The 19011-nt window shown below is 51.6% G+C and overlaps 2 protein-coding genes and 1 long non-coding RNA gene across 7 annotated transcripts in view; 1 reads left to right on the top strand and 2 right to left on the bottom strand.

The window, feature by feature from the left end:
* Window positions 1–3945, bottom strand: part of EXTL3 (exostosin like glycosyltransferase 3) — a 130418-nt gene extending 126473 nt beyond the window's left edge. For 2 of the 5 annotated variants that reach the window (XM_040554185.1, XM_040554178.1), the window contains exon 1: window positions 3780–3945. The gene's annotated coding sequence lies outside the window, so the exon portion shown is untranslated. The remainder of the gene's footprint in view (window positions 1–3779) is intronic. The other 3 variants (XM_040554187.1, XM_040554171.1, XM_040554167.1) reach the window with 3 other exon arrangements.
* Window position 3946: 1 nt separating this feature from the next.
* On the top strand, window positions 3947–6354 carry LOC121068731. Its single transcript, XR_005819068.1, has 3 exons — window positions 3947–4038; window positions 5830–6023; window positions 6228–6354. It is a non-coding gene; the product is annotated as an uncharacterized LOC121068731 (long non-coding RNA).
* Window positions 6355–9064: 2710 nt separating this feature from the next.
* Window positions 9065–19011, bottom strand: part of FZD3 (frizzled class receptor 3) — a 60356-nt gene continuing 50409 nt past the window's right edge. The window contains exons 5-7 of the mRNA XM_040552399.1: window positions 16093–16241; window positions 14121–14354; window positions 9065–13485 (exon numbers count right to left, since the gene is read on the bottom strand). Of these exons, the coding sequence (XP_040408333.1) occupies window positions 13272–13485; window positions 14121–14354; window positions 16093–16241 (597 nt within the window). The 3' untranslated portion in view covers window positions 9065–13271. The remainder of the gene's footprint in view (window positions 13486–14120; window positions 14355–16092; window positions 16242–19011) is intronic.

Genomic DNA, 19011 nt, shown 5'->3' with positions numbered 1-19011 from the left:
CTGCACCTTGCAAGGCCTCGTGGTTTTTGGAGGCCACCTCCAGGAGCACACAGAGCTCCGGGCGTTCACCTGCAGGGCTCGATTCCCCATCCCAGTTCAGCCCTGCTCTTTTATTCACCTCAAACAGAAATCCAGGGGAGGGCGGCAGCACACAGTTGTTAAATAAAATATAAACACCTCATCCATCCTTCACATCAGGTTTCATCTTTGCCGTTTCCACTCCCCTCTTTCCAGGCGATTTGCAATTTCTTTCAGTTGCTTTTTGGGAAGGGAGAGGGCAGGGCAGGGCTGACTTACTGCTTAATCTCATTTCTGATCTATTATTAAACTCCTGCTTTCTTCTTTTTTTCCTTTTTTTTTTTTTTTTCCACCTTTTCTTTAGGAAGCCAGAAACCCCAGCAGACATTACAGCCAGAAAGAAAGACGAACTGTGAAACGAAAGCTGGGGGAGAACGAATTGCTCGGGGGGTGGGGGTGCTTTTTTTCCAGAGTTTTCTGATCTTCAGCTAAAAGAAGTGTCTCCAATGCCAGCCAAGTATGAGAAAATATGCTGGGAGTGATGGAAATGCTAAGTATTGGCCCCGATCCCACACGTGGCCCCCCCCGCCCATCCCCAGCCAGCACGTGTGTCCCCACGGGATTCCTCTGTGGGGTCGATTTTAAAATACAAACATGCTGACATCTCCTGATTTTTATACCAGCGTTGGCAAACCTCTTGCAAATCCCCGGGCCCGGGGAACGACGTGGTGAGCCACGAGGCCGCACGCTCGGGATTTCAAAGTGATGGCAGAGCCACGAGGCGCTGAGAGCCCGGGACAGGACGGCAGAGCCCAAGGCGTCCCCAAAAAGCATTTTTTTAATATATTTTACCGTTTTTATCAGAGGGTTTTGCAGGGCCACAAGGAACCACGATCAGGAGCTTATGCAAATACAACGGAGCGCTGGGAAGGTGCAGCAGGAGCGCTGGGAAGGTGCAGCGGGGTTCGGCGCCCGCCGCCTTCGCCTCAGGGTGTTGTTTAACAGCTTTGCAATTATTTCATTGCTTTCTCCTCACCTAAATCACAGGGTTTATGCCTGCCCTGCACCTCCGGCCTCCAGTCAAGGCGCCCGCGGAGGCCGCCCGGGCGCGGAGCTGCCTCCTGGCAGCCCCAGGGAAGGGCAAGCACTCGTTAGCATCTCCTATCGACCTCCCTTGATTAATTTAAGCCTTTTCCTATTAATTTCCTACCGCAGACATGTCATCAACTAACAAGAGAGTCACCCCTTAAACAGCAGGAACACAACCCAGCATGAGTCTCAACGCTGTTTTGGGGGGAAAGAGCAGCTCCCGGAGTGCCTTTATTTTTAAGGAACATCCCACGCAGGCGGCTGAAGGTTTTGCAGCAGCTCCGGGCAGGTTCAGACCCACGGCGGAGGAAAAAAGCATCCCGAGGCCGCGCTGCATCGCGGAGCTCACCGGGTCTGTCCTGGTCCCGCTAATTGGCAGCAAATTATCAACCTCCCCCCCCCCCCCCGCTGATCACCTCCCGGGACCCACGGAAGAGTGACAAGAGATGTAATAAAGACAAACACCGGCACAGGGCTGGAAATCCCTTTCCCAAGGGAGAGCAGGGAAATAGAAGAGATTAAGGAAGCAACTGTGAGCCTTCAATCATAACGCACCCCACGGGCACAAAACCCTTTTCGGGATGCTCTGGCTGTCCCGGGGACCGAATCACCGCTGCCTCGAGCACGGATGGAGGTGACACGGGAGCAGAGGGTCCCTCACGCTCGTGTTTTGGCCGTATATGACTGATCTGGGGGCAGGAAAGTGGAAAAAAAAGCAAAGACAGGAGCCGAACTGGAGCAACGCCTTCATCTGCTGCTAAACGTCAAACTTTTCTGCAGGGATGACGACGCTTCCCCCTTCCCCAAAGCACACAGACCAGCACGAAGAACCCAAAAACATGTCAGAGAGGACACTGGATTACATTTAACGAATTATGCCGCTTTAAAGCCTCAGCCAGGGGCTCTGCGCTGGCACCGCTGCGTGCAGAAGCCGCAGGTCCCATCACGATGGGGTCAGGGGCCTCGTGCCCCCTTGTGTCCCCTAGAAGCACACATTGGGGCAGGACACAGCGTTTTTGGTTTTTCCCCACTGAAACCCCACTTCCCTCAGTATCCCAGCTCTCTGCCACCCACCAGGACCATTCCAGCACCCTACAAACGATGGCACCGGTGCCTCCAGCCCAAATTCCCAGGAATTCCTGGTCCCGGGTCTACAGAAGTGGGGATGGCGACAGGGAGAAAAATATCTCAGGGTTTTTGTGTTTTTATGGGCGCCCTTCCCAGGGGCACGACTTACACCGCCTTCCCCCACGGACAGCATCCTCCAGCCCCCCTGCTGCGGAGTCCCTGGCACAGAAGTGTTTCCTTAGCAGGGGGGTTATCCAAATCTCTGATTTTTAGACAAGAAACCAACCCAAAACACAACGTGAGAGAGGTGGCGAGTCCTGAGCAGCCCCGGGAGGCGGCGCGAGGGCACCGGGTGCAGAGATCAGAGCGAGGCCGTACTGGGGAGGCCAGGTCCTCCCCACTTCCCCAAATCCTCCTGCCTCCCCAAACCCTCCCGACTGACGTCCTGGGGCGAAGAGGAGGCAAAACAAGACCACGGCGAGGCACCAGGAACACCGCACCATGGCACCCATGGGCTCCCTGGAAGCCTCACCCTGGGGGAGCCCACAGAGGCACGAGCCTCCGCTCCGGGGGATGCCCACAGGGGGCTCTGAAGCCCTTTAGAAGCAACCAGTTTTCCCAAAATCACCAAATTCACAGCAACATTCACCCCGCCCGCTATGTGTACAGCTGCCTGCACGCAGCGGGACCTCCAGGCACGAGTTGACCCCAACTTTGCTTGTTTTTGACCCAAAACCACCCCTGCAGCAGCAGCCGCCAGCCCTCGCCCCGCGGGGGGCTGCGAGCACCCAAATCGATGGGGATGGGATGGGGACAGGGCGGGGGGGGGAATGTCCAAGGGATGGGTGGGGGGAGACTGATAATAAAGCAAGAGAAATGGGGTGAAATAGAGAAAGGAAAAGAAATGGGGTGAAATAAGGTAAGAGAAAGGGGGTGAAATAATTAAAGGAAGAGAAAGAGGGGTGAAATAAATAAATAAAGTAAAATGAAGGGGGTGAAATAGATAAAGGAAAAGGAAAATGGGTGAAAGACGGTAAGAGAAAGGGGGTGAAATAATTAAAGGAAGAGAAAGAGGGGTGAAATTAAAGTAAGAGAAAGAGGGGTGAAATCAAGTAAGAAAAAGAGGGTGAAATAGACAAAGTAAGAGAAAATGGGTGAAATAAAGAGAAATTGTGTGAAATAAAGTAAGAGAAAGGAGGTGAAATAAATGAAGTAAGAGAAGCTGGGTGAAATAAGGCAAGAGAAATGGGGTGAAAAAATTAAAGCAAGAGAAATTGGGGGAAATAAAGTAAGAGAAAGGGGGGTGAAATAGATAAAGTAGGAGGAATCGGGTGAAATAAGGTAAGAGAAGTGGGATCAAATAACTGCAGTGCACTAGGGAAGGCGAACTGACGATAAATGCAGTGAAATAAAATTGGGCAAAAAAGGTGAGGTGGGGAAAGTAGAGTAAACAAATAAATAGCATGCAAGAAGCGGAAAAAATAATTAAAGTAAAAGGTCAAATTAAAAACTAAATTGGTAAATAAATAAATAGACGCAACAAGATTCAGAAAAAAAAAAAAAAAAAAAGAGAGAAATAAAAGCGGCGCCGGGGCCGGGCTTACCTGGGGCGGGCGGGGGCTGCGCGGGGCTCCGCGCTCACCCCGCGGCCGCGGCCCGCCGAGCGGAGCCGAACCCAGCCGAGTGGTTCCGAGCGGTCCCGAGCCCAGCCGAGCGGTTCCGAGCCCAGCCGAGCGCAGGAGGCGCGCGGAGCCGCGGCCGTCCCGCTGCATTGTGGGAGGCGGCGGCGAGGCCGCGCCGCGCGCGCCCTCTGGTGGCTGAACCACAAAATGGCGTCGGGGGCGGAAATTAGTGCTCAGGGGGGTAATTAGTGCTGCCGGGGGTAATTGGTGCAGCTGGGAGGGGTAATTAGTAAAGCTGGGGGGTAATTAGTAAAGCTGGGGGATAATTAGTGCAGCTGGGGGGTACTTAGTGCAGCTGGGAGGGGTAATTAGTGAAGCTGGGGGGTAATTAGTGGAGCTAGGAGGGGTAATTAGTGAGGCTGAGAGGTAATTAGTGCAGCCCGGAGGCAATTAATGCAAATGAGAGGGGTACTTCGTGAAGCTGGGGGCAATTAATGCAGCTGGGAGGGGTAATTAGTGAAGCTGGGGGGTAATTGGTGCAGCTGGGGGGCAACTGATGCAGCTGAAAGGGGTAATTAGTGAAGCTGGAGGTAATTAATGCAGCTGGGAGGTGTAGTTAGTGAAGCTGGGGGGTAATTAGTGCAGCCCCGGGGGCAATTAATGCAAATGAAAGGGGTAATTAGTGAAGCTGGAGGCAATTAATGCAGCTGGGGGGGTAATTAGTGAAGCTGGGGGGTAATCGATGCAGCTGGTAGGGGGCAATTAGTGCAGCCAGGGGGCAACTAATGCAGCTGAGAGGGGTAATTAGTGAAGCTCTGGGGAAACTAGGCCAGCTGGGGGGTAATTAATCAATGCAACTGGGGTAATCAATGCAGCTGGGTAACTAATGCAGCTGGGTAATTAATGCAGCTCTGGGGGTAATTAGTGCATCTGGGGGTAATTAATGCAGCTGGGGTAACTAATACAGCTGGAACAACTAATACAGTTCTACGGTAATTAGTGCAGCTGGGGGCAATTAATGCAACTGGGGTAATTACTGCAGCTGCTGGTAATTAATGCAGCTGGGGTAAGTAGTGCAGCTGGGGGTAACATGCTGCTGGGGCAATTAATGCAGCTCTGGGGTAATTAGTGCAGCTAGGGGGTAATTAATGCAACTGGGGTAAGTAGTGTAGCTGGGTAATTAATGCAGCTGGGGCAATTAATGCAGTTGGGGTGGGTAATTAAAACATCTGGGGAATCGATGTAGCTGGGGGCAATTAATACAGCTGGGGTGAGATTAATGCAGCTGGGGTGGGTAATTAATGCAGCTGGGGTAAGTAATTAATGCAGCTGGGGGATAATTAGAGCAGTTAGAGGTAAACAATGCAGCTAGGGGTAAACAATGCAGCTGGGGGTAATTAATGCAGCTGGGGTGGGCAATTAATGCAACTGGGGGTAATTAGAGCAGGTGGGGTGGGTAATTAATGCGGCTGTGGGGCAAATAATGCAGCTGGAGGGGGTGATTAATGCAACTGGGGGCAATTAATGCTGCTGGAGGGTAATTAATGCAGCTGGGTGAGTTCATGCAGCCAGTGTAATTAGTGCAGCTGAGGGCAATTAGTACAGCTGCGTGGGTAATTAACGTGATGGGGGAAAATTAGAGCAGCTGGGGTGGGTGATAATGCAGCTGGGGGCAATTAGTGCAGCTGGGGGCAATTAGTGCAGCTGGGGAGGGTGACTAATGCAGCTGGGGAGAGGTGATTAGTGCAGCTGGGGGGCGATTAGTGCAGCTGGGGGGCGATTAGTGCAGCTGGGGGGCAATTAGTGCAGCTGGGGGGCAATTAGTGCAGCTGGGGAGAAGTAATCTAAGAGAAAGGGGCTGAAATAGGTGAAGCCAAGCCCACGAGGAGCCGCTGCGCACCGCCACGTGCCGCTGGGGCAGCTCCCGGGGACCCGGCGGGGAGTTTAACCTTTTCCATTCGATTTTAACCTTTTCCATTCGATTTTAACCTTTTCCATTCGATTTTAGTCTTTTCCCCTCGATTTTAATCAGCTCGTCAGTGCTGACAGCGGTGGTTCCTGCGGGACCGGCCTCTTGCTCCGAGCAGAGGACGGTGACCACGTCCCAAGCCTGGTGAGCGTGCCTTGTACCAAAACCATCCTCCCCCCGTTATTCGGGAGCGTTTGCGGGCTTGCGGTACGGCGTTGGTTGCTCCTCGCCTTCCCCCGAATCCTCTGAGCGGACAGGTGAGTGGGTTGTGACACCCGAACAGACCCAAAGGGCCCCACAAGCTCCCTCCTGGAAGAGGCGGCCCTTCAGGTCGCCGGTGGCGTCTCCGTTTTCCCCCCATGTCCCCTCGAGAAATGCACAGTGAATGTTTTCCCCTCTGCCAGGGGCTCGCATCTGCGTTAGGCAGCAGGGTCCAGAAACATTTCAAAATCCTTCCCCAGGAGCAGGCTGTAGGAAGCGGATCCCACAACCCCTGCCTTGCCTTCACGAGGGACAGTGACTCTGAATTCCCAGCTACGCAGCCCGCACAGGTCACTTGGTTTCACTGACACGTTAAATACTTCCCACATTGCCAATTTATTGGGAATTTATTAAATTTATTAAATGGGGCCATTTCAGGGAAAGTTCCTTGTCTATTCTTTCTAGTATGTGCACAGTTTGGAGGGCTGGGTCAGCAGCTGGCTGCTAGGCTTTAAAAACACATCCAAAATTTAGAAAACATTATTATTTACGTATTTAAAAGAGTCGAGGAGAACGGGAAAAGGAATTAACTTCCCCTGCACTGTCTTAGCAAAGGACTGACCCCTCCAGAGCAGGACACGGAGCAGCGGAGGGGACCGCGTGGTCCAGGGGCCGCTTGCTGGCCACCAGCAAGCCGGGGAAGAGCAGAAAACGGGGAATTACTCCCACCCCAAACACCCTCCCGCCTGAAAACGTCCCGAATTTGACGCAGTTTCTGCATTTTCAGTGTTTCTCTGCTTTTAGTGGCGTCCCTGCAACCCCCGGACATTTTGGGCACCCGGAGCAGGCCACGGGCACTGCGGCGACGGGCTCGGGCCGTTCCCACGGGGACGCACCCGTCACCCCCTGCCCCTTTGCTGCCGCCCCCCCCCTCACCCCCCCCCCCCCCCCCCGATGGCCGCATCGCCCCCCCCCCGTGGGACTTCGGGCCCCCGGTGCCACCTTGGGGTCCCCGCGTCGCCCACCTGCGCCCTCGCCAAGGCCACTGGGGCCACCGGTGCCGCTCGTGGCTGCAGCCCGCGGCTCGCAGGGCACACGGGGTGGCACTATTGCATTGAAAATCCCGCCGGGCCTCCGGGGATGAGTTTTTTTTTTGGGGGGGGGGGGGGATGATTGGGCTTCCCCTGGGATCCCCGAACCCCGTGGGGTCCCCAGGCCCCGCGCACGCTGCCCGGATGCGCCGCCGTGGCTCAGCACCAGCAGGATGAGGCCTCGGAATTGCCCACAGCTCGTCTCTTTTGGGATGAGCCCGCACCCGGCTTGCTCTAAGAACTCTTTTAAGAGGCCCCCCCAGCCCCGTGCTGCCCCAGGAGGGAGGAAAGGCCCTCAAGGGAGGGTTCACGCTTGGGGAAAAATTCCTCCTTGATTTTCAGGGGGCTCTGTGTAGGGTGGGAGCAGAGGACAAGGAGAGGGGCTCAGCGATGCCTGGAGCTGCTGCTGGGTCCACTCCCACACTGTCCCCGCTGCGTCCCCTCGCTGGCCGACCTGATCACCTTAAGGGACTTGCGTTTGCTGCTGCAGCAGCGGGGGGAAATGGAGACAGTCCCATGAAAGCCCCCCGTGCTTCTCTCTCCTGGGATGCTGTAACTGGGATATCTCTCTCCTGGGATTTTGACGTCCCATCCCCGGCAGTGCCCAAGGCCAGGCTGGGTGGGGCTGGGGGCAGCCTGGGCTGGCGGGTGTTTGGGAAGGTTTAATTTGGGAGGTTGGGAAGGCATAAAGCCGGCATCGTGGCTCGGATGTGCCCCAAATACTTGGCCAGCACCGGGTTTTGTGGCCTCTCCGAGGGGCTGGCGACATCCCGCTGTCCCCAGGGGCTTGGCTCCCCTGGGGGAGCACAGGGAAAGCCCCAAAACCCTGTGCAAGGGAGAACCGGCACAGGAGCGGCTGCCTTTCCAAAAATCCCACCCCAAAATAAATTAGGAGCAAAGTTAGCTTTCATTTAATCCCATTTTTCTGCAGCCAAGCAGATGTTTTGTGTCTTTTGGCAGAGGCAGAGCCTTATCTGATCGCAGGGCTGAAACGGGGGAGAGCAGCGGGCTTTGAAGGCATGGCAGGAGCGCAGCAGAGGTATGTCGGGGCTCGTTGCTCCTGACGGGTTCCAGGTGGGATTTGTAGCTGGATTATGTTGCAATTCAGGGCCTTGAGGGATTTTTCAGCACGCTTTGCAAAGCCCGGGAGCCCTCCGCTCCATCGCCGGGCCAACAGAGAGGAGCAGCAGTGCAGGATGTGCCTGCACCGAACAAGGAGGATTTTAACAGCCCGCAGGAAGAAAACAAAGGATGTTTTGTGCGTTCCAAGACAAAACACCAAGAAATAAAGTCAGTAGTTGAAGCTGAGTGCTAAAAATGTTTCCTCAGATGCTGCCCGGAAGCAGCAGAGCTGATCTTCCCACCTCCCCTAGACCCAAAAGCGAAGCCGGACTCTTCCTGGGTTTTACTTTTTCTCCAAGAATGAAGATTTGTTTTACAGAAGCAACCTGCAGCAGAAAGGCCGGGTTGGTCCCTACAGGGGAGGAAGCAGCAGCAACCTGTGTGGGTTCCAGGGACATGTTTGGGTCTCATCTCACCAAAGCCAGGGCACGCGACGCCTTTCTGACCTGGCAGGAAAGGATGCGGGTCCACGAACAGCAGTCTGGAGGGAAACCATCGCCCTTGCTGTGGACAAACCAAGAGACAACACAGCACCAAACCCCAAAAAAGAAAGCCCAAAGCCCTGAACAGCCCCGTTCTCTCCCAGCCCCGGAGCTGTTCCTTAGCTCGCTGCCCACACAACGCTGGTTTTGGAGCTCTCAGCTGCTCAGTGAGGGTGGAACAAACCAGAGCCGGATCCTGCTTCATGGTGGAAGGACGCCCGGCACCCGTGAGTACAGATGTTACAGGCACATTAGGGCTAGAAAGTGTTTCTTATTCAGAGCGCTGCTTGCTGGAGTGAAATCTAACACAAACCTCGCGCTGCCTTCGCCACAGCTGCCTCCGAAATGGGGCTTTTACGGGGGATGTAGTCCGACGTATCAGAGAGTTTTCACGATGAGACCAGGATTTTTACATTGTTTTATTAAAAACTTTTAAAGGTCTAAAATTAAAATTGTACACCCACTACAACGTAACCAGTTTGTACACTCACAGGTAAAGTGCTAAAAATTAAACGTTACAAAACCGACACTGGACTACTGTAAACAAAGCCTACCGGGAGCTGAGCGCGCGTCGAACCAGCTCACGTCGGGCACCGCGCCGTGCGACAGCCACGCGCGCCCTCTACGCACAGGTCTCACGAACACGAAAGCTTCCTCTTCTCAGCCAGAAACGAAGTCACGGCACGTACGCGTGTCAGAGCAGCCACCCGCAGAGACGGCAGCGCCGTCGCACGCGCCGCCTTCCCTCGGCACGCGGCCCCTCCGGCGGTTCACACGAGGCAAAAATCCGTGTGCAACATCCCACCGCTCACGAGAATAAATCCCGATCTTTTACAAAAGGCGTGCATTGGCATAGGAGTGAGATTTCACATTCAGGTCTACATTCGGTCGTTCAGGCTGAACCGCCGTGCCCCCCGCGCAGGGACGCGCCGCTCCGCAGCCCGGTTTGCTCGCTCGTCGGGGTTCCTCAGCCCCCAGACCCGCTCCAAGCTCCTCGCCAGACTCCTCCTGCAGCCCCCGAGGGGTTTCGGTGGCAGAAGCTGCCTTCCCATCCTCGCTGGGACGATTTGGCAGCGGTGCTGGATGCCCTGCTCCCAGCTGCGGCGCAGGCACACAGCCCACATCTGGCAGGCATTGAACGCGCTCCGTATGGCCGACAGCGAAAAGCTTCTGCAGCTAAACTGGGCTCTACGCGCTAAGAAAACGCAAGGCAATCGAGCAGAGGAACAAATTCACATAAAAACGTGGCTTTTTGCTGCCGCTGGGCTTTTAGGCTTTGCAGAAGGTGAGCGCTACCAAGCCAGCAGGGAGGCGGATGCCGTGCTGCGGAGCCTGCCTTTTCCATGCAGCGACCACAGCATCGCTTCACGGGGTTTGGTGGCTGGTGGGAGCCACAAAGGGGTTAAGACAGAGCGAGCATCACAGCCTCGGGGACTCTGCTGTCGCGGGGACAGGGGGCAATGCCTGCACTTTCTGAGCCCTCTCCTGTGCCCCTGGGCAGTTCTGACCCCGAGCAAAGCCCACGGTGCTGTCCAACGGAGAGCTCTTGGCACTCGCCTCTCCAGGGCAAGGGCGCACGGTTTGCAACGGGGAAAAAAACGGAGAGTCAGTTCCCTGGGAATAAGAAGCCGTGGGTTTTGCTGGAAGCTTTGCCAGCACGATCGTGCAAAGCGGTATTCTCGAGCGCTGGCCGCAGCGTGCATCTGCTAGGGAGGGACAAAGGACGGCTGTTCGACCCGCCGAACACGTGCTCAGTTACAGGTACATAGGGCAGCCGACGCTGCAGCTCGGGGAGCTGCTTTCGGCTGCGGGGGGATTTAAACACTGGCACCAGTCCCAGAAGGCAGGCGCCTGGGCTGAGCTTCTCACCCGCTAGCAGGGGGTGCTGAAAGCACCCCAAAAACATGCCCAGGTACAGCGGGCAGAGACAGCACCTGGGCTGCAGTCACACTCAGAGAGGCTCCCGAGCCCCCAGATGTGAAATCTGGGAGCCCGAGCCCTGCCGGGGCAATCTCACCCCTGAAACAGGCTTTTGTGAAGGGCTTTGAGTCCCGGGGAGGAGGAATGCTGTGCAGGAGCACAGAGCAGCGCGCTGATTCAGGGTGGGAAGATAAAAGAGAGGGCTTGGGATTACAGGGGTAGGGATAGCAAAAAAATGCACCCAGAACTGAGTTTTCCATTTTAATCAGCTCCCTGGGTGGTGGGAGTGCTCTGTCCTCACGCGGGGGATGTATGAGCAAGGAACAGCTTAAACACACCCACCTGGAACAATGTGGGGATTAAACCTCACAAATTAGCAAATTTCTGACCTCCATCATTCCCTTCCTGACTCTAAGCACGTCAAAGCCGGGCTCCGATTACCAAAACACAGTACTGGAAATGTAGCCAAGAAGATCAACACAACCACTTGACCTCCGTTAGTTCAGCGGCAGCGTTTACAAAATCTCCTGTAATCCGGCTGCTTTTGCGGATTCAGATTCCTAAAACTATCATCCCTTTGAAGCAGTACGTCACTCAGTAGAAGCTGAATTTGGGGAGAAAAATAGAAGGGGAGGTGTTCACCTTTGTGCCTTGCAGGGAACTGTAGTGTTTTCAGCATACCTCACTGGAAAGTCCTCGCATGCCCATGTGCCCTGGAGGAGGTGACCGGGCGTACCTGGGCGTGATCCCTGCGCACGTCCCCCGCGGCAGCTCCCCAGGCAGGCAGGGACCTGGGGGCAAGCGCAAAGCCTGGGATGCGCAGCGCCCCCGAGGGTGCAGAGCCCTTGCTGAGCTTTGTTTTTTTGTTGTTGCTTTTGGTTTGTGCTTCTCCTTTGGAACAAAAGCCTGGTGGAAGCAAGAAAGATGATTTACAGTAAATATCTCTCTAAAAGACACCACGGCTCCCCGAGCAACCTTTGATTTCAAAGGCTGCACGGTTACGTGCTTTGCTGTTGTGTCATCAGCTACAATTAACATGCCTAATTGTAGCACAGCTCAGTTTCTGCCGCTCAAAAAAGCCTCTGAAGTGCGCAGCATCGCGGTTGTTGCCCTATTTCTGCCCTCGAGGTTGTGCCACCTAGGCATGTGCAAAGGCTTTTCAACACGCCTCAAGCAGGTCAAAGAGGGAATTATGTAAGGGCAATGAAAAAACAGGTATTCACTTCCCAGCAATGATCTGCAGTAATTACTGAGGTAGGTTTAATCGCAGTCAGTGTTTCCTCGCGCTGAACGAATCTTACAGCAGACGCTTCAGGAGGTCGCTGCGCCACCCGAACCATGCCTCGACTTCTGCCTGCAGTATCAGTGAAGACTTGGACCCCAACGAACTATTTACACACCAAGAAAGCCCAAACTGAATTCTCTGCTGTGAATCTACAGGAGGGAATGAAAAGGAAATAACCTAGAGCAGAGGTTGATCGCGAATGCGAGCTCGAAGGAGCCAGCGGGTTGTGGTAGATACCTGTCTTCCCCTTGAGACAGTGACGCAGAGGGCTCTCCGGCTCTGCTCCTGCCTTGATTTGTGTCCCCCATGTCCAACCTCCTGCTCGGTGCAAAGCAACCCCCAGGAAACAGCCGGGGTAGTGCAAGGAAGGTGGGCAGCCGTCCCTGACCGAACTCCTCGCGGCTGTTTCGGCCCCAGCCCTCCTCACCTGGACTGCGGGATTTGTAAACAGGATTTGTTCTGCTTGTAAGGAACGGGCTGCGCGTCCCAGTTCGGGTGACAAATCCAGCTTTTCTAGTCTCTCTTTAAATAGATAGGAACGGGCAATCTCAGCTTCTGTACATCCATCTAAAAATAACTGGCTGAATAGTATCTAGATAACTGGTTTTAAAATCCATCTTTTCCTACATAAATTGTAAACAAGTAGAAAATTTAAATAGTATTTCGTAAAAAAGCAAGGACAATACAAGTTATACAAAAATCACTCTTCCCTGCCTCTTGCCTCCCCCCGCCCTCCACCCCCATCCCAACAACTGAGCCTAAGCAGCTCCGGTAGGAGCCGGTGATCCTCGGCGCAGTTTCATTTCCTTCTGCAAAGCGCTCATTCCTTTGTCGCGTTTCCAGTGTTAACCACTTAAAACTGCCTGCTGTGTGTCCTTTGTACAGTGTTTAATACGGGGCCCTCCCCCTGGGCTCGATGAGAACACGTATCAGTTTGTTATCTGACCAGAGACCGAAGAGCTGCGTGGAGGAATTCCTTCAGCATTCAAGAGCTTCCTTACGCCCACCAGGAACGCTCTCGCCGTGGCCCTGTCAGGGAGATTTCAAGGGTGACACCTACTGACACGCAGACGCATCAGAGGGAGGGGAAGGTTTTTCTTAAAGAATAAGGAATTCAGCAATGGTGTAATGCTGGGTAAATAGTTATCAAATAAATAATTACCTACAGGTAGGCTCAAACGAGGCAACCAGCTTTTTACTCGGTAATTCAAGACTCGCTGAACACTCTAGCTCTGACGCAACTACAACAACTCTGGCTTCAAATCGGAGAAGCCCGTTTCGGCTTCCTGATGCAAAGATCAGCACCTGCTGAGGGGCACGGTACCACTGAGCATTATCACGCCGCCGAGGAACGGACTGCGAGCCGTACAGCCCCGGCGAGCCCTCCTTCCCCAGAAAAGCCGATCAAGCGCTGGTCCCGTCCTCTTCGATGACGCGGTTCATGCTGGTGCCGTGCGTGATGTGTGTCATTGGGTTGCTGCTGAGGTCCCTGATGCTGCTGTGACGCGACTGCTCGTTCAGCCGGTGGGAACTGCTGTGCCTGGAATGATCAGTCAGTCGTGACATGCTGCCGTGAGGTAGTCTTTCTTCTACGCCTCTGTAGCTGCAGGGAGTGTACCTGATTTGGAAAAACAGAGGACAATTGTTAGCAGCACTGAGAATGTAAATAAATCTTGGTGTGTGCGCGCACACGCACACGAACCCTCAGCTTTTATGAAGAAAGGTTTCCCTGCTCCGTCGTTTAGCTCATACAGCCTCAGGCAAGTTGTTCCAGCTCCTCGTGCAGCTCGGTTCTTGCCACAGTGCTGTGCAGAGTATTGATAATTAGGTGAGTAAATACTTGATGATAAATGGTGTTATAATGCTTCACTACTCGAGTTGGAGTGGGTAACTCTTAGTACTGTTTATTTCAGCAGGGCTATGACTATTCGCAGAAACCAAATCCATTTACACGCAGCCAAACGCAAAAGTGCCAAACTGACGTTGGGACAGCTCTGTTTTCCCATGCACTTGGTGCAGCACAGATCACTGCCTGCAGGAAACCCAGTGCTGAACAATTCACTGGCACTGACACAGACTCCGAAAACATCACGGTGATTTATCTGTTAACCTAGACACTAAAAAGGAGAGGAGATGCGATCGGAGACCGCAAACACCAGCAGAACTTCCAGTTCTAGCAAAACAGCGGCCAACCTCCCGGCTCGCAGAGGCTCGCCCAACTTTCCACAAGACTTTAAAGAGAAGGAAACGCACCGGCCATCACGCGAGCGGTGCAGGCTGCCGTGGTAGCTGCTCACTTTGCTGTGGACGCTGCCCGCTTTGCTCCTTTGGTCGTCCATCATCGCCAGCTGGGTGGAGGAGGCGTGGGTGGAGGTGCCCTGGGTGGAAGTGCCTCGGGACTTGCGGATGATGGGGGTATTAGGGTCTCTCAGAAGAGACTGAGCAAAATCCGGCTCTTGCAGCACTTGACGACTCTCATTTACAACTCTGTACGAGACGTGCAATTTGAATAGTTAATGTTAATTGCTGCAATAAGAGGCATGAAAATGATCACAGCAACAGCACTAGAAGCATTTTACAAGCAGAACAAGTCAAATCTTACAGCTTGGCAAGTCAGACCGCTTATTTACATTATAATGGCTCTATTTACCTAATTTCGAAGCGCCCCTGCATTTGGCTACTTCACTGAAGTTCATGTTCTTGTCTCCTTCATACTCCCTGTATCTGATCCTCCAGCCTAGACACGCAGAGTAATTGCAGTGTGTTTGCTTATGGCCTTAGCCTGCACATACTGTCACAAGAATCTCCCCGGGACAGCGCTGACGCTCAGCACGCTCCGATTCCCCGGGGACCTGCCTCTCAAGGAACAGGAGGAGCGGCTTCCTCCCTCGGGTGAGCATTTTACATCTGGACTGAAACCAGCAGCGGGAAGAGAACACCAACTGGAATACAAGCTATATAGCACGACACATATAATAAGGCAGGAGCAACTGGCTGGCAGCCCGTGGCTCAGCAGTTACAGTCCCACAGCTCTCGGTTGTGAAATCCCCCGCTGCGAAGGGGTGGCAGAGGGACACGTGCTTGGCTGCTCTACCACGGCGTGCTGAAAGGAGGTGCTACCACACCTGCAGTCCTCTTTTTTTATGGGGATGTTTCTTCCTCTCATCCCACATTCTCTATATTACTCTTTCACGTTCAGTTTCCTCCATCTGCCCCGCTTCTCCTCCTCATTTTCTTGCAGGTCCAAGGTAAGACCGCGCTCTTAAACAGCCTCCTCTGCCTTTGCTAACTCTATTCCTGTCCTCTGTCCACCAAACGAGTATGTCACCTCCACGTAAATCTCACCTAAATGTATGTACACGTCTTAAAATCCTATTAAATTGTTGTTAACCCCATGCATATCTTACTGGGTTATCTTCTGAATAAATACAACTCTGCAACTCTACAGGAGGTATTTTTCCTTCAACCTCAGCGCAAGGCCAGTTCTGCTACGGATGGACAAGTCAAAGTCACGGAGCAGATCCTGCACCACTTAAAGGCTTGCTCTGTGTGTGGATCTCGTTTGAAACAGCTGCTTACAAGACAATATTTACCATTACGAGAATAGCTATTCACAGCTATTACATAACCAAATGGATTGTCCCTAAATTTATGCCATACCTCAGTCTACATTAATTTCAGCCTTCAGGAAGCTATAACACATTCTCATTGTAATTTTATCAAACTGCTTTGGCACTAACGTCTAATGCACACGGGAAGATGAAAAGCAGAGACAATTGCTTTTAACTGCAATCATGGTGAAAACAACTTAGGTTTACTTTCAATTTAAAGGTCTGATTCAGGTGGCCAGATAGGTACCTTCACAAATGAAAACTTCAATTGCACCCCTCGGCATAAGGCAGAGCAGTTGTAATATTTAACCAAAACCTAATTCTCATTAAAAAATACTTTGAAAACAGAGAGAACAATGTAAATTGGTTTCTGGGACTAAAAAATAATTATGGCAAAACGTGTGACAGTTCTTCAGTTTTTTTTGGAGCTGTTTCTTGTCCTGTCCTTCCTTGCTCCACTGTAAATAACGACAGATTTCCAAGAAAGCTGACCCTATCTGCTCCTGTCCTTGCCTCCATAAAAGACTGATCAAAATACTACATCAGGACAATGAGGGAAGAGGAGTTCATTTGCCCGTTCTCAGCTGGTTTATCTATTAGATATCAATACTCACTCTTTTTTCCTGCGTCCATGGAAGAAGCTAGCCCACTCAAAACAGGTCTTTTTGCTTCCAACCCAGAAGACAGAGGGTATCCCAACTACCAAAGCCATGAGATATTTCATGAGAAAGAGAATCAGATCTGGACGACTCATCTGAGTGACCTACAGAGAGAAACGGAGAGAAAAGAACATTACACAGACCATCATAGTTCGCTACTGCGTTTATTAACTCATTTAAAATAACTGTCTCTGCCTTGAGCCAAAGTAAACATCAACAGGGTTCCTTTGTTTCGTGGCCCTAGAGAGCATGACCAAACGTGATGTACAGCCCACTGTGGAGTGAAACAAAAGACTCAGCTGCTGTGAGGTCTTGGCCTTTATTTGTACTTCTGGTCTTTTGTCTGCGCCCTGAATAACATGTGAAATATTTTCTAGTCTACAAGATATGAAGACCCGTTTCTTTGACAGAATTAACCTATATAAAACCAGGTGCTACGTATGCTGTTGGGAAAGAGTCCCACTGAAAGGCTTCATGGGATGTTCAACACTGGCCCTTTATTCCTCACCATTCACCAGAGGGCTTTACCCTCGCCTTCCCCCCCTTGGGAACTCAAAGCGTCGGCAAGGTACTTCTGCATGATTCCTACTGACCCGGCAAACCTCCGGCCTCTCCCCTTTATTTGACGGCACCAACTGAACCTGAAAAAGCTCATGATGAAGATTTTTGCAAATAGTCATCCAAAAAATGAGTTGTTTGGAAAAGGGAAAGAAAAAATCCAAAGACGTTATTTCTAGGAAGGCTGTAAGTTGTTTTAATCCAAACAGGCATCGAGGCACTCTTTTGAGTCAACAACCCAACCCCAAAATACCTTCAAGGACAAATTTTGAAGACCTAAAGCGCATGCCTGAAACACACCACGGTCTTCTTAAAAGAAGGCTGTAGAAGGAACTAACGGCTTATTTTGGTGTAATTTAGCCCTTTGTAAGCCTCTGCGGGACAGTTACTTACACTTTGCCCACGGAAGGTCCTCTAGAGCTCAAACGCCTGCTGGCTGCTGAGTGATTTGGGGCCTAGCAGGAGGTTCCCTGCTTTTTGCCACATCTGAGGGAGTGCTGACCAGAAAACCTAAACGAGGCTTCAGCCAAAAGTCTCAGCACAGGCAGCAGCCAGGCAGGGCAACACAACTGCCCGCAGCGAGCAGGAACCTGAAGAAATGGGTGGCAGTGCAAGGTTCCCACTAGAATGGTTTTATGATGTGTAATGTTGGCTGGGAAAGATGTTTAATGAGTGGAAATTCAACTGCTCTTCACATAAATTCTTCTAATCGCAACGGAAACACAGAAGGCACATAAGAGGATAACTAAGATACCCAGATGGCTCTAGGGTTAGTATAGCAGGAAGGTCTGGGGCTGTTTAATCGTGGGGAGACACTCACAAAATCAGGTTTCTTTGCAGCAAGAGGTACCTGAAGCAACAGCTTTGAGACTGATGCTAACACAGATGATAGAAATGAGCGATTTGGGTAGGTTCTGGCCTGCTTGAAATGGAAAACAATTCCAAACAAGCTGTTCCAAGCTAAAACATCACTGCTTAAGGTACGAGTGAGACTGAAATACTTTGTGTGCTTCTGGAAACTCAGTTCGAGTTCATCTTTCTTGAAAGCCAAGGAGATACATGGACAGGTCAGCAGGATATCAGGGAACAGGCAGCCTGTCTTGCAACAACGTTGAGCCTATGAAGGCTCAAAGGTGAGAGAAAAATTATTGCTACAGAGCATGAAACAACGAATGGAAATAAATACAGCTGCATTAACCTCGGAGAAATGCTAGCTGTACAGGAGCAGGATTTTGGAATAGCTCCTGAGCAGGAACAGTGGGGCCTGGCTTCTTTTTAGGGTGAGTGTTAGTAGTTAACAAAAGATGTTGGGGTTAATGGTGACAGCCAGAGCTTCCCCCTGATCCTATGAGCCTATATTTGATGTAGAAACACATATACAAGCTCCTAAAACAATATCATAACCTTTTTTTTTCCCCTCAAACTGAAAGTCTGAACTTATTAGATAGTCGCTGTGTCAGGATGGTTTACCAGAAGCAGACTGGAGTGTGACGGGTTTCCAACCACAAGAGCACCTCACTGCTCAGCCAGCAAAATGGGCCAGCAAAAATACAGCAATCATTGCTATAACACATTGTGTTACTACACATTTTTGACTAACATCACCACTGTTGATGAGAATTTAAGTGCCTTACCCAAAATCACACAGCACAACCGTGGCAGAACAGAACACGACCAGGATTCAGGACTGTCAATATTGGTCTTCAGAAACTAGATGCCAATCTTTCATAATGGGTGCAAAATTTAATTTAGAAGCATCACGAGCATTATTATACGGTATTTCACCAAGCTCATCTTTGCGTGAAGTGGGATCAAGGCCCTCCCTGTGTCAATTCCTTCCTCAGCACTGCTCCATATATTTTCCATCAATTTACGCCCCAGGGAAAATGCTGAAGTTGTAGATCTTTAGCCAACCTACAGACCTTTCTGTGTTTGTGTCCATTTAACCGTGCAAAACGAGTTTTCTAGGTGGTTTTGTAGTCATTCTGTGAGGTTTCACCCAAGAAAAAGATATTAACAATTACCCAATATAAAACTACCCACCAAAATTAAGCTCTCAAAAATTAACCTTATTATCTTGTTTCATAATGTGCAAATGTGGCATTAAGTGGAATAAATGGTGCAATTCATCACTTCTTAATCTAGGTAATGCTCAGGTAAATTTTTTTATTTACATATAATGCTTGTCTGCTGGGCCAAGCCATCCCCAGCATAAATACCTGCCTGCCTGAGGTGAATTTAATTGTAATTCTTGCATTAAGAATAAAATGACAGTTCTAGCACTAAAGCTCAGAGTTGCTCAGTGCTCTGAAAGGG

Source organism: Cygnus olor, chromosome 3, assembly GCF_009769625.2.
Source record: "Cygnus olor isolate bCygOlo1 chromosome 3, bCygOlo1.pri.v2, whole genome shotgun sequence".
NCBI classification, from domain to species: Eukaryota; Metazoa; Chordata; class Aves; order Anseriformes; family Anatidae; genus Cygnus; species Cygnus olor.
Note: the sequence above shows the minus strand (reverse complement) of the source record. Positions and strands in the feature narration are given on the sequence as shown.